General features: G+C 47.0%; 1 protein-coding gene across 1 annotated transcript in view; it reads left to right on the forward strand.

The window, feature by feature from the left end:
• Nucleotides 1-15,143, forward strand: part of LOC111966124 (low-density lipoprotein receptor-related protein 1-like) — a 281,628-nt gene that overhangs the window by 163,981 nt on the left and 102,504 nt on the right. The window contains 1 exon segment of the mRNA XM_070444337.1: nt 158-390. Within this exon segment, the coding sequence (XP_070300438.1) occupies nt 158-390 (233 nt within the window).

Below are 15,143 nucleotides of genomic sequence, written 5' to 3' on the forward strand. Positions count from 1 at the left end.
TAAATGAAGGTTACGTTAAAAAAGAACAGATACCATGGAACCATGTGTGCAGGTAGTCTAGTGGTTAGAGTGTTGGGCCAGTAACTGAAAGGTTGCTAGATCAAATCTGCCCCTGAACAAGGCAGTTAACCCACTTTCCAAGGCTGTCATTGTAAATATACTCTGCTCTGTATGACGGCTCTGGTCTGATCGAGGTGCTGAGGGGTCATGAGTACCTGTCTCATCCTTTTGCTGTCACTATGTACGGAGGAGAGGTGTACTGGACAGACTGGAGGACCAACACCCTGGCCAAGGCCAACAAGTGGACCGGCAACAACGTAACCGTGATCCAACGCACCAACACACAACCCTTCGACCTGCAGGTGTATCATCCCTCCAGACAGCCCCAGGGTAGGTCACACGGACGGACGGATGCTTACATAAATACGTACAGAGCCTTCAGAAATGATTCATAACCCTTGACCTATTCAACATTTTGTTGTCACAGCCTGATTCCAACATGTTCTCATCTATCTACACGCAATACCCCATAATGAGAGTGAAAACATGTTTTTAGACATTTTTGCAAATTTAAGAAAAGAAAATACAGAAATATTTCATTTACGTAAGTACTCACACTCCTGAGTCCATATTTTGTAGAAGCACCTTGTGTAGCGATTACAGCTGTGAGTCGTTATGGGTAAGTCTCTTAAGAGCTTTCCACACCTGGATTGTGCAGCATTTGCCCATTATAATTTTCAAAATTCTTCAAGCTCTGTTAAATTGATTGTTGATCATAAGTCACAAGTTGCATGGACTCCCTCATCTCTGTACCCCACACATACAATGATCTGTAAGGTCCCTCAGATGAGCAGTGAATTTCAAACGCAGATTAAACCACAAAGACCATGGAGGTTTTCCAATGCCTTGCAAAGAAGGGCACCTATTGGTAGATTGGTAACTTGAGCATGGTCAAGTTATTAATTACACTTTGCATTGTAAATATCTAGGCGTCCTTCCTAACTCAGTTGCCGGATAGGAAGGAAACCACTCAGTGATTTCACCATGAGGCCAATGGTGAATTTAAAACAGTTACAGAGTTTAATGACTGTGAGAAAACTGAGGATGGATCAACAACTTTATAGTTACTCCACAATMCTAACCTAATTGACAGAGAAAAAGAAGGAAGCCTGTAAAGAATACAAATATTCCAAAACATGCATCCCGTTTGCAACAAKRCACTAAAGTAATACTGCAAAACATTAGGCAAAACAATTAACTTTTTGTCCTGAATACAAAGTATTATGTTTCGGCAAATCCAATACAACACATTACTGAGTACCACTCTCCATATTTTCAAGCATAGTGGTGGCTGCATCATGTTATGGGTATGCTTGTCATCGGCAAGGACTAGGGAGTTTTTTAGGATWAAAAAAACTGAATCAACTCTGGAGTTGCTTACCAAGAAGACAGTGAATGTTCCCGAGTGGCCGARTTACAGTTTTGACTTAAATCTATTTGAAACTAAGGCAAAATCTGAAAATGTTTGTCTAGCGTTTTGTTAAGGAACATTGTCCTCCTGAACTCATTTAGACTTGCCATAGCAAACAAGTTAAATACTTATTGACTATTMATTTGTAAAAATGTGTGAAAACATAATTTCACTTCGACATTATGGGGTCAAGGGATGTGTCAAGGGATGTGAATACATTATGAAGACACTGTACACACGCACGCATGCACGCCGACACACACAAGCAACCTCACACTTCACGGCTGCCTCTTACTGCTAACTGGACTGTGACACACACTTTGGTGCAGTGATGGAGGAAAGGGAAGGACTGCAGAGTGGTTCACTACACTCCAGACCTGCTGAATCCAAACACTCAACTCCCCTCAGACAGCTGACCTTTCACTGTTGTCCCATGTGTTGTGTTACCTACATGATCCTGTGAATCACACACACTGTGGATAATAAAGGCCACACACTGTGGATAATAAAGCCCAAACACTGTGGATAATAAAGGCCACACACTGTGGATAATAAAGGCCACATACTGTGGATAATAAAGGCCACACACTGTGGATAATAAAGGCCACATACTGTGGATAATAAAGCCCAAACACTGTGGATAATAAAGGCCACATACTGTGGATAATAAAGCCCAAACACTGTGGATAATAAAGGCCACATACTGTGGATAATAAAGCTCAAACACTGTGGATAATAAAGGCCACACACTGCAGTATTTGACTTTTTAGACTCAATAGTAGAATACACAAGGGGCAATTTCGAAATCTGGTTGTGCATCAGCAGTTTTTCTCTTGTTATGTCAGTGACTGATAGTCAATTAGTCCATGTCAGCTAACATTATTGAGATTGCTAAGTTAGTTTAGCGACCAGATTTTTAAACTTGTTATCGTGGTTGAATTACCGGCCGGGGGGCCCCCATTTATCTTGTTAATCAGTCTCACTCAGATACTGTATCATATGCTGTCAATGGGTGGGTGTAGCTGGTGCATGGAAGTCAGGCGCAGGAGAGCAGAGATGAGTGGACAAAGCACTTTACTCAGGCAATTAACTAAGTACCTGATCGACAGGTGACAACACAGACACACATCTAACCTCTTACTCCAGGAAACCCTTGGGCCATTCGTACAACGCGTTTCTCAACAAGGACAAACACACTCATATAGAAGGTTGAAAGAAAGCAATCTATGTTATTTTGGCTTCGCTGTATAGGTAAACTATCACAATCAAAAAGAGACTTAACAATTGTAAGTTGTACCACTCATAATATACTACTTACTGCTGCTAATCTTTAATCGAAGTGCAAAGATGTCGCTGGTTGCTGGACTAATAATACCACCATCCAGTCCTAGATAGCCAAGCCCAGTACAGTAGTCAAGCCCAATAGCCAGCCCCAATCGTGAGCCCCAGCTCCCTGTAGCCAATCCCCAGTAGAAATCCCAGTTCCCAGCCCAATACAAGCTCAGTCCCAGTACCAGCCCATCCCAGTAGCGCAAAGCACACGAAGTCCCAGCCAGAAGCCACCAGCCCCAGTCCCAGTAGCCCAGCCCCAGCGACCCAAGCTCCAGCAGCCAAGCCCAGCCCAATATAGCCAAGCCCCAGCTCCAATAGACAAGGAACCCAGGTGGCCAATGCCTCAGTCCAAGCCCAGTCCAAGCCACAGTGCAAGCCCCAGCCCCAGCCCCAGCAAGCCAAGCCCCAGTCCCAATAGCCAAGCCCCAGTCCAATAGCCAAGGCCCAGTCCCAGCCTCAGCACATAGTAAGCCACAGCCCTAGTAGCCAAGCTCCAGTGTCAGCCCTAGTCCAAGTAGACAAGCCCAGTCCCGCCCCAGCCCCAAACGCCAAGCCTCATGTCCCAATCAGCCAAGCCCCAGTTGGCGGAGCCCAAATAACCAAGAACAGCCCTGTAGCCATGCCGGAGTAAGACAATGCCCAGTCCCACCCGCCCCCAACAGCCAAGCCTCAGTCCCAGTTGCGCAAGCCCAGTTCCGTAGCCAAGCACCATCCCAGCTTTCCAGTACCAAGCCCCCAGTCGCAGTTCCAATTAGCCAACCCAGTTCCCGTAGCCAAGGCCCCAGCCCAATAGCAAGGCCCCAGTTGCCAAGCTTCAGTCTCAAGCCCAGCCCCAGCAGCCATGCCCACTCCCATTAGCCAAGCCCCAGTCCTAGACCTAGTAGTCACCCTGGTAGCCAACCTCCAGTCTCAGCCCTAGTCCAATTAACAACTCCCAGTTCCCAGCCCAAACCCACATCCCAGCCTCAGGTCCCCAGTTCACAAGTCCCAGTCCCAGTAGCCAAGCCTCAGTCCCTAGCCACCTCACCTCTTTCTGGATGTGACTGAGTGACGCAACGGGGCTGTCCCAGGACCTGGGGACTGTGACCACATAGCGGAATGAAACATTGAGTTCTGGCCCACCTCGATTCACGTCAAGCCCTGGTCCTGTCCAGTAGATGTTACTGACAGAGAGGGACAGAGGGTCGGGGCAGTGTGGTGTTGTTGTGTGTGTGTGTGTCAATGATTTGTATGTCCATCATGTGTGTATCCATGTGTGGTGGGTTGCGTGCGCTGCTTCTGTATGGTCCATGTAATGTGTGTATCCATGGCTGTGTGTGTGGTGGTGTGTGTGTTGGTGTGTGTGTCGCGCCTGTGGTTCTGTTCTCTGACCTGCTAGCAGTCCAACAGTGATGCCGCTCCACCTGCGATCGCCGTCGGTCACCACGTTCTTCTCTCCAGGGTCTGGTCTCTCTTAGCTCTGCTAATGTCGGCTCAGGACCATGTCCAACCCAGTAAGATAGTGTTCATTGTCTACATGCAGGACAGGAGTGAGGACGGTTAAGCTAACCTGCGATACAACATCACTCAGGCTAGGCACAGCTGTAAAAACAGTTAGTACTCTTCAACAGCACGGTTGGTGGTGAATTGATCCTCAAACCAAAACTCTTGTATTGACGTTGGTGGTCTAGCAGTACAGCTCACCAGCGGAGAAGTCGATGCCACAGAGCCAGCGAGGTCCAGAACCACGGACACAGGGCCATCGGAGTGATCCAGAGGGTCCAGGGGGATCCTTAATGCCCCTCATTATGAGTAGAGCAGGAAGGAGCACCATGCCTGTGAGAGAGATACACATAAAGTAATAACACTACTGTTAGAGATATACCGTGTATCCTAGGGTGTGTGGTAGAACAGTTAGTCGCTAATCTAGGAAGTACGTAAGAATTGGCCAATGCACCTGTCAACCTTTTAATCATTTATGAATCAAGTTTTGCAATGTAATTTGTGGATTTGAATAAAGTATTAAAATGTGATTGAGTCTGTTACGCCTCGCAAGGATTGCCTGCCCACTCTGGGAGGCTGTAACCTGCGGTACACATACAGGCTCTGGTGTAGGGAGAGTGGCAGCACAGCTGGGACAGTGCTCTCATTCCTTATTGCTACTACTAGGTTGATGCCTCGGACAACAAAGAATAAAAGACAGTGCAAACAAGCAAAAACAAGAATTAACAAAACAGGCACTTTCAAAGTCAGTCAAAATGAAAAAACCTTTCTAATCCATCAGGTTGCAATAGTGTCATTATTCATTAACACAACTCATCTGAGTTGTACTGTTCGGTTTGGTAGTGTGACATGGTCACTGTATAACGCGTCTGATTCAGTGTGCCATGGCAGTGACTACTGTACCAGTCTGCACTCTCAGTGTGACATGGTCATGATATCCTAACTGTTACCAGTCTGCATGCTCAGTGTGACAATGGTCAGTGATATCCTACTACTCTGCATTGCCGTGTCGGATGCAGATAACTGCCGCTGATGCTCAGGTGTGACATGTGGTTCAGTGATACGTCCTACCTGTTAACCGGCTGCAATGCTCAAGTGTGACACATGGTCAGTGATATCCTACCTGTACCAGTCTGCATTCTCAGTGTACTGTGTCAGTGATATCCTACCTGTACACCGTCTGCATGCCAGTGTGACATGGTCAGTCTACCGTCAGTGCATGGCTCGTGTGACAGGCATGATACCTAATGTGGGTCTGCATGCGCTCAGTGTGACATGGTCAGTGATTATCCTACCTGTACCCCGGTCTGCATGCCTCAGTGTGACATGGTCCAGTGGATAATCCTACCTGTACCGTCTGCATGCTCAGTGTGACATGGGTCAGTGATATCCTACCTGTACCAGTCTGCATGGCCTCAGTGTGACACTGGTCAGTGATATTCCATAACTGTATCCGGTCTGCACTGCTCAGTGTGACATGGTCAGTGATATCTACCTGTACCGGTCTGCATGCTCAGTGTGACATGGTCAGTGATTGCTACCTGTACCAGTCTGCATGCCTCAGTGCTGACCATGGTCAGGATTCCTACCTGTACCGGTCTGCATGCTCAGTGTGACATGGTCAGTGATATCCTACCTGTACGGTCTGCATGCTCAGTGTGACATGGTTGTGATATCCTACCTGTACCTTGAGCTCCATGTAACAATGGCGGTTCCTCTTAGTCTGATGTGCAGTGATCATGGCAGGATAAATCTACCGTGTACCAGTCTGGCATGCTCAGTGTGACATGGTCCAGTGATATCCTACCTGTCCGGTCTGCATGCTCCAGTATGGACATGTGTCAGTGATATCCTCCTGTACCAGTCTGCATGGCTCAGGTGTGACATGGCAGTGATATCCTAGCCTGTACCGTCTGATGCCTCAGTGGACATGGTCAGTAGTATCCTACCTGTACCAGTCTGCATGCTCAGTGTGACATGGTCCAGTGATAATGCCTTACCTGTACGGTCGCATGCTCTCGTTGTAGATCTTCATGTGCGCATGGGAGAAGTGTTGTTCCGTACTGTAGCACCTTCCCAGTTCCCCCGTCCGTCTATCAGCAGGTCCCTATCTGGTCTGTCCCCTGGTCGGCCCACCAAGCTTGTTCCTACCACACACACCACCACTACACACCACCAGCACACACCCACAGACACACACACCAACACACACACACACACACACACACGACCACACCAACACACACACACAACCTGACACTCACACACACACTGTACACGATTGGTGTTTTGGTGTTTTGTGGTCAACCCAGCGTCAAGCGTCATGCTTCAAGAAAAATGCTCTTTCTTCAGTGTCATCAATGGAAATAAAGCTTTTTCAAATCTGAACTGAACACCACAGCACTTATCTCTCAAAGTCCACAACGAACAGGTATTAAAGACACCGAATGAGTGGGGTGACGCGATAGACACTAAAGCAGGACACAACAGTCTTGTTTCTCCTACCCATGACTGGCACGAGCCAGAGGCCTTCGGTCGCTTGCCCGTTTGACCCCGTCCAAGACCTCCAGGCTGAGCCATCCGAGCTTACAGGCGACTGATGGTGCCGTTCCCTGAGCTGGACCCAGTACGCTGCTCACTGTCGTAGTCTACAGACAGGCTGGAGGGGACAGAAAGGTTACATTAGCACAACACCGATCACAGTCAAAATCTCTCTCTTTCACACAGTCTGTCGAGTGCTATGAGCAGGCCTGGAGGGGACAAAAAGGACCGACACACCACGTAGCTGAAATGGTCAACTCGCTCTCATCTTACTCCCTCTCTCTGCTCTCTTCCTTCTTCTCTCTCCCTCTCTGCTCTCCTCTCCCTCATCCCTCTCCTCTTCCCTCTCCCTCTCCTCTTCCTTGCCTCCTCCAAATTTTCTGTCACTCTGGCCCTCACTTCTTATCATACTCTCAGCATTGTTCACACGACACTCACCTATGCGGCTCCTCTGATTGGTGAAGAGCGTCGTAATGGTTGCGCATCCATGTTGGGCCAACACTGATGCCCTTGTGTCCCATCGGTCCAGTTAACAGCTTTCTGGAGAAGGACACACACACATGACATGTTACTATACATTAATCTTGGCTTGACTGTCACAGTGACTGAAATCACAGTGAACAACATTAACGTCGTTTGCTGTCATTGTGTTATTCCAAAACTCCAGTCCCACTCCTCTAGTGTGTGGTGCTGTGTGTGGTGTGTGTGTGTGTGTCGTGGTGTGGTGTGGTGTGTGTGTGTGTGTGCTGTGTGTGTGGTGTGTGTGGTGTGTGTGTGTGGGTTGCTAGTGTGTGTGTGGGTGTGTGTGTGTGTGTGTTGTTTGGTTTGTGTGTGTGTGGTGTTGTGTGTGTGTGGTCCCACTAACCCCAGTACAGGGTGCAGGACCAGACAGTTGGGTTTATCAAGGCCCGGATTACAGCCGTTCTAAAGGATCCGGCCAGTCCTGGCCCACGTTGATCTGTTCTTATTGACATCATCAGCTTGGTCCCAGAACAGGCTCCTAGACACCGCCAGCTCCACTGCCAGACATGGGCGTGTGGGCAGCGTCTTGAAGACAAACAAGCACACATACAGGCAATTTTAACTAAACCACTAACTACATTAAATAAACAAATTCCTTGATCTAAAATTTGCCCAGTGGATTCAAAGCAAGTCTTTGTTTTCTTTCAAAGACTTCATCTGCTCTTCATTGAGCTTGCCAGGAACTTGAACTTATAGTCGTAAAGGTACAAAACTCACACGCCTGAAGAAACAAGAACCGAATCTGATCCCAGATAAAGTGGTCTTCCTACCAGCAGGACACACAGTCTCCACTCCGGTCCCGTTGATGAAGGCTCTCTGATGGTCTGGGTTCGAACATCTGACCAGTAGATCCCGGTTCTCCAGAGCGGTAAGTCCACCACAGTCCACGTTGTCTATGTCTGGCACCGTGAAGGAGGATATCGTAGTTATAGTAGGGGTTGTCTATGTCCACTCCCTGATCTCTGTCTGACGGCATACAGCAGGAACTGACGGGACTCTGCTGTAGGGGAGAATGGTAAGAGACAATCGGGATAAAGGGAAGAGTTATTGATCATTGGAAACAATTTGCGTCACTTCTGTTGAATTCTGAGACAGTGTTGCTGTGCGTTTCTGTTGGCTGCTGCGGTTTGCTGCAACTTTACTTTGCTAGCTACAACTTTACGTTTTTTGTTTTGTTTTGCTTTGTTAATTACCGTTTATATTTTTAGTTTTTCCGATGCGCAACTTTTTTCCCTCATTTCAACTTGTTTCACTCTCCGGACGCTTTATTTTCTGGGGGAAACCCATGGTTCGTCAACACTTCAACACCGAGCTAAGTAGTAACAATCTAAACATGATGTCTTCTGAATTGCATCTGTTTTTTCCCCCCCCCGCTCTTGTACTCATAATACTCAGGACGAACGATCGCCTACGGCGAGATAGTGTGGCTACAAGCCAGCTTCAGACTGCCAATCGTTAGGCAAGGGTAATATTCAGGTGTAGGAAAGGAAGAAACAGCGTCTGTGCCACCAGTAACGTACAGATATAGTTATAACATCCCCCCGCACAGTCCCGCAGCGGGACACTTTCTCATGGCTTCTGGAGGGAAACGCTGTAGGGAATGCTCAACCGGTGTCGCCTTTATTCAGCCGACAGCAAACTTTCAACGGTTCTCCCATATGTATGCGAGTGGGGTCTGAGTCTGATCTTCTCTTGTCTCTACCCCTCCCGTTTACCGGGGTCTGAGACGCGAAGGCTCCCAACCATTAGCTCTGACAATTGAAACCCTAGTCATCTGGCGCTCCATTAACCCGCAGTATATTAGACTGTAAAGCGAATCACCCAGCGATATACACTGTTTACCAGGGGGCAGGGCTCCGACGTTGAAGGGCTAATCTAAAGATGGTAGCTGGCTAAAGCTAAATCTGGCGAGTGTAGAAGTATACAGAGATATTGTTATCCACGTCGCACCAACGTGTTAGGATGAAACAGCTCAGAGGTCACCAAGTGTCTAACATAAGCTTCAGCTGTAAATAGCTAGAAAGATGTATGTCGGGCATCGAGAATTGTCTTCTGGCCCCCTCAGTTAGGGGGAGTGACGAGCTTACACGCAGAGTCTCAGCACTCAATCGCTGGTTTGAAAACTGGTTTTCTGCCCCTCCCAAAGATGAATCTTGTTAGATTATGGCCCTCTTTCTGGGACTCACCACAAACAGACCACCGCCTGACCTGCTGAGGGAGTACGCGGACTCCATCCTAGTTGGAGGGGTGCCTCATCTTATCTACCAACATAGACAGGGGCTCTAATCCTTCTAGCCCCATCAATGAACGATAGGGTGCAGGCCAGGCAGCAGGCTGTTAGCAACCTGCCAGCTTAGGTGAGTCTGCCAATAGCACAGCAGTGGTAGTCAACTCAGCCCATACCACTGAGACTGGTGTCTGGCCTGCGACCTAAGGTTGGGCAAACTTAAACATGGCGGTGTTCCTTAGCAATCTTATAGGATAAAGACCCCCTCCAGTCCTGCCATCATTGACAAAGACGTTGATACCTCACATCTCAAAATAGGGTTACTTATGTTAGATCCCTCACTTCAAAGGGCGTCATAGTCAATGAACTAATCCATGAGTCATAATCTTGATGTGATTGGCCTGACTTGAACACTGGCTTAAGCCTGATGAATTACTGGTTAAAATGAGGCCTCACCTCCTGGTTACAGCTAATGACCATATCCCCGTGCAATCCCGCAAAGGCGGAGGTGTTGCTAACATTTACGATAGCAATATTTCAATTTACAAAAAAAAAATGGCGTTTTTCGTCTTTGAGCTTTAGTCCAATGAAATCTATTGCAGCCTACTCAATCCACTTTTTTATAGCTATCTGTTTACAGGCCTCCTGGGCCATATACAGCGGTTCCTCTCTGAGTTTCCTGAATTCTATCAAGACTGTAGTCATAGCAGATCATATTCTAACTTTTGGTGATTTTAATACTTCACATGGGAAAGTCCACAGACCCACTCCAAAAGCTTTTCGGAGCCATTTATCGACTCAGTGGTTTTGTCCACATGTCTCTGGACCTACTCACTGCCACAGTCATACTCTGGACCTAGGTTTTGTCCCATGGATAAATGTTGTGATCTTCAATGTTTTTCCACATAATCCGGACTATCGGACCACCATATTTATTACGTTTGCAATCGCAACCAAATAATCTCTCAGACCCCAACCAAGGAGCCCATCAAAAAGTCGTGCTATAATTCTCAGAACAACACAAAAATTCCCTTGATGCCTTCCGGGACTCTTCTGGCCTACCCAAGGACGTCAGAGGACAAAAATCAGTTAACGCACCTAACTGAGGAACTCATTAACCTGCGCAATACCCTAGATGCAGTTGCACCCCTAAAAACGAAAACATTTGTCATAAGAAACTAGCTCCCTGGTATACAGAAAATACCCGAGCTTTGAAGCAAGCTTCCAGGAAATTGGAACGGAAATGGCGCCACACCAAACTGGAAGTCTTCCGATCAGCTTGGAAAGACAGTACCGTGCAGTACGGAAGAGCCCTCACTGCTGCTCGCTCATCCTACTTTTCCAACTTAATCGAGGAAAATAAGAACAATCCAAAAATTTCTTTTTTTGATACTGTTGCGAAACTAACTAAAAAGCAGCATTCCCAAGAGAGGATGGCTTTCACTTCAGCAGTAATAAATTCATGAACTTCTTTGAGGAAAAAGATCATGACCATTAGAAAGCAAATTACGGACTCCTCTTTGAATCTGCGTATTCCTCCAGGGCTTAGCTGTCCTGGATCTGCACAGCTCTGCGAGGGCCTGGGATCGGGAGAGACACTTAAAGTGTTTTTAGTACTATATCTCTTGACACAATGATGAAATAAATCATGGCCTCTAAACCTTCAAGCTGCATACTGGATCCTATTCCTACTAAACTGCTGAAGAGCTGCTTCCTGTGCTTGGCCCTCCTATGTTGAACATAATAAACAGCTCTCTATCACCGGATGTGTACCAAACTCATAAAAGTGGCAGTGATAAAGCCTCTCTTGAAAAAGCCAAACCTTGACCCGGAAATATAAAAACTATCGGCCCATATCGAATCTTCATTCCTCTCAAAGATTTTAGAAAAAGCTGTTGCGCAGCAACTCACTGCCTTTCTGAAGACAAATAATGTATACGAAATGCTTCAGTCTGGTTTTAGACCCCATCATAGCACTGAGACTGCACTTGTGAAGGTGGTAAATGACCTTTTAATGGCGTCAGACCGAGGCTCTGCATCTCGTCCTCGTGCTACTAGACCTTAGTGCTGCCTTTGACACCATCGAATCACCACTCTTTTGGAGAGACTGGAAACCCAAATTGGTCTACACGGACAAGTTCTGGCCTGGTTTAGATCTTACCTGTCGGAAAGATATCAGTTTGTCTCTGTGAATGGTCTGTCCTCTGACAAATCAACTGTACATTTCGGTGTTCCTCAAGGTTCCGTTTTAGGACCACTATTGTTTTCACTATATATTTTACCTCTTGGGGATGTTATTCGAAAACATAATGTTAACTTTCACTGCTATGCGGGATGACACACAGCTGTACATTCAATGAAACATGGTGAAGCCCAAATTGGCCTCGCTAGAAGCCTGTGTTTCAGACATAAGGAAGTGGATGGCTGAAACTTTCTACTTTTAAACTCGGACAAAACAGAGATGCTTGTTCTAGGTCCAAGAAACAAAGAGATCTTCTGTTAAATCTGACAATTCATCTTGATGGTTGTAAAGTCGTCTCAAATAAAACTGTGAAGGACCTCGGCGTTACTCTTGACCCTGATCTCTCTTTTGACAACATATCAAAGACTGTTTCAAGGACAGCTTTTTTCCATCTACGTAACATTGCTAAACTCAGAAATTTCTGTCCAAAAATGATGCAGAAAAATTAATCCATGCATTTGTTACTTCTAGGTTAGACTACTGCAATGCTCTACTTTCCGGCTACCCGGATAAAGCACTGAATAAACTTCAGTTAGTGCTAATACGGCTGCTAGATCCTGACTAGAACCAGAAATTTGATCTATTACTCCAGTGCTAGCTTCCCTACACTGGCTTCCTGTTAAGGCAAGGGTGATTTCAAGTTTTACTGTTAACCTATAAAGCGTTACATGGGCTTGCTCCTACCTATCTTTCCGAGTTGGTCTTGCCGTACATACCAATACGTACGCTACGGTCACAAAGACGCAGGCCTCCTAATTGCCTAGAATTTCTAAGCAAACAGCGGGAGGCAGGGCTTTCTCCTATAGATCTCCATTTTTATGGAACAGTCTGCCTACCCATGTGAGAGACGCAGACTCGGTCTCAACCTTTAAGTCTTTACTGAAGACTTATCTCTTCAGTAGGTCATATGATTGAGTGTAGCCTGGCCCAGGAGTGTGAAGGTGAACGGAAAGGCTCTGGAGCAACGAACCGCCCTTGCTGCTCTGCCAGGCCGGTTCCCCTCTCTCCACTGGGATTCTCTGCCTCTAACCCTGTTACAGGGGCTGAGTCACTGGCTTGCTGGTGCTCTTTCATGCCGTCCCTAGGAGGGGTGCGTCACTTGAGTGGGTTGAGTTACTGACGTGATCTTCCTGTCTGGGTTGGCGCCCCCCTTGGTTGTGCTGTGGTGGAGACCTTTGTGGGCTATACTCGGCCTTGTCTCAGGATTGTAAGTTGGTGGTTGAGGATTACCCTCTCGTGGTGCGGGGGCTGTGCTTTGGCAAAGTGGGTGGGGTTATATCCTTCCTATTTGGCCCTGTCCGGGGTTTCTTCGGATGGGGCCACAGTGTCTCCTGACCGCTCCTGTCTCAGCCTCCAGTATTTATGCTGCAGTAGTTTGGTCGGGGGCTAGGGTCAGTTGGTTACCTGGGTACTTCTCCTGTCTTATCCAGTGTCCTGTGTGAATTTTAAGTATGCTCTCTCTAATTCTCTCGTTCTCTCTTTCTCTCTGAGACCCTGAGCCCTAGGACCATACGTCAGGACTACGGGCATGATGACACCTTGCTGTCCCCAGTCCGGCCTGGCCTTGCTGCTATTCCAGTTTCAACTGTTCTGCCTGTGGTTCGGAACCCCTACCTGTCCCAGACCTGCTGTTTTCAACTCTTAATGATCGGCTATGAAAAGCCAACTGAGATTTATTCCTGATTTATTTTGACCATGCTTGTCATTTATGAACATTTTGAAAATCTTGGCTCTCTCTAATTTTCTCCTTCTCTCTTTCTTTTTCTCGGAGGACCTGAGCCCTAGGACCATACGTCGGGACTACCGGCCGTGGTGACTCCTTGCTGTCCCCAGTCCGCCTGGCCTTGCTGCTATTCCAGTTTCAACTGTTCTGCCTGCGGTTATGGAACCTACCTGTCCCAGACCTGCTGTTTTCAACTCTTAATGATCGGCTATGAAAAGCCAACTGAGATTTATTCCTGATTATTTATTGACATGCTTGTCATTTATGGAAATTTTGAAAATCTTGGCTCTCTCTAATTTTCTCCTTCTCTCTTTCTTTCTCTCGGAGGACCTGGGCCCTAGGACCATGCCGTCGGGACTGCCGCCCGTGGTGACTCCTTGCTGTCCCCAGTCCGCCTGGCCTTGCTGCTATTCCAGTTTCAGCTGTTCTGCCTGCGGTTATGGAACCGCCACTGTCCCAGACCTGTTGTTTTTCAACTCTTGATGATCGGCTATGAAAAGCCAACTGAAAATTATTCATGATTATTATTTGACCATGCTTGTCACTTATGAACATTTTTGAACATCTTGGCATAGTTCTGTTATAATCTCCACCCGGCACAGCCAGAAGAGGACTGGCCACCCCTCATAGCCTGGTTCTCTCTAGGTTTCTTCCTAGGTTTTGGCCTTTCTAGGGGTTTTTCCTAGCCACCGTGCTTCAACACCTGCATTACTAGCTGTTTGGGGTTTTAGGCTGGGTGTCTGTACAGCATTTTCGAGATATTAGCTGATGTACGAAGGGCTATATAAATAAAATTGATTGATTGATTGAGTTACCATCAACACATCACAAAGACAGTATTTCAACATATCCAAATGTTATGCAACAGCTGCTGGACTGAAAATGGAGCTATTCTCATTAGGAAGACAATCATCTGATTGTGTGTCTAAATTACAGAAAATTACACACACTTCCACATTCACCCCAGCTCAGACCCATTGGTCATCACCCAGCCCTCTGAGTATGTGTGTGTGTTGCTGTGTGTTCCTACCTTTGCAGGTGTGTTTGTCAGCCTGCAGCTTCATGAGGTGAGGACAGGCACAGGAGAAAGTCTGGTTGTAGCTGATCAGACACAGGTGAGAAGGGGCTCTGCCCATCAGCGGTTGCACAAGGGTTAGGAGCTGAGGGGAAGAAGACATGTTAACCACTGTGATCAGCTCTCTCCTTGTTGTTAACACTGTGATCAGCTCTCTCCTAGTGTTAACCACTGTGATCAGCTCTCTCTAGTGTTAACCACTGTGATCAGCTCTCTCCTAAGTGTTAACCACTGTGATCAGCTCTCTCCTAGTGTTAACCACTGTGATCAGCTCTCTCCTAGTGTTACCACTGTGATCAGCTCTCTCCTAGTGTTAACCACTGTGATCAGCTCTCTCCTAGTGTTAACCACTGTTGATCAGCTCTCTCCTAGTGTTAACCACTGTGATCAGCTCTCTCCTTGTGTTAACCACTGTGATCAGCTCTCTCCTAGTGTTAACCACTGTGATCAGCTCTCTCCTAGCGTTAACCACTGTGATCAGCTCTCTCCTAGTGTTAACCACTGTGATCAGCTTTAATAATTGCCTGA

Source organism: Salvelinus sp. IW2-2015, linkage group LG7, assembly GCF_002910315.2.
Source record: "Salvelinus sp. IW2-2015 linkage group LG7, ASM291031v2, whole genome shotgun sequence".
NCBI lineage: Eukaryota > Metazoa > Chordata > Actinopteri > Salmoniformes > Salmonidae > Salvelinus > Salvelinus sp. IW2-2015.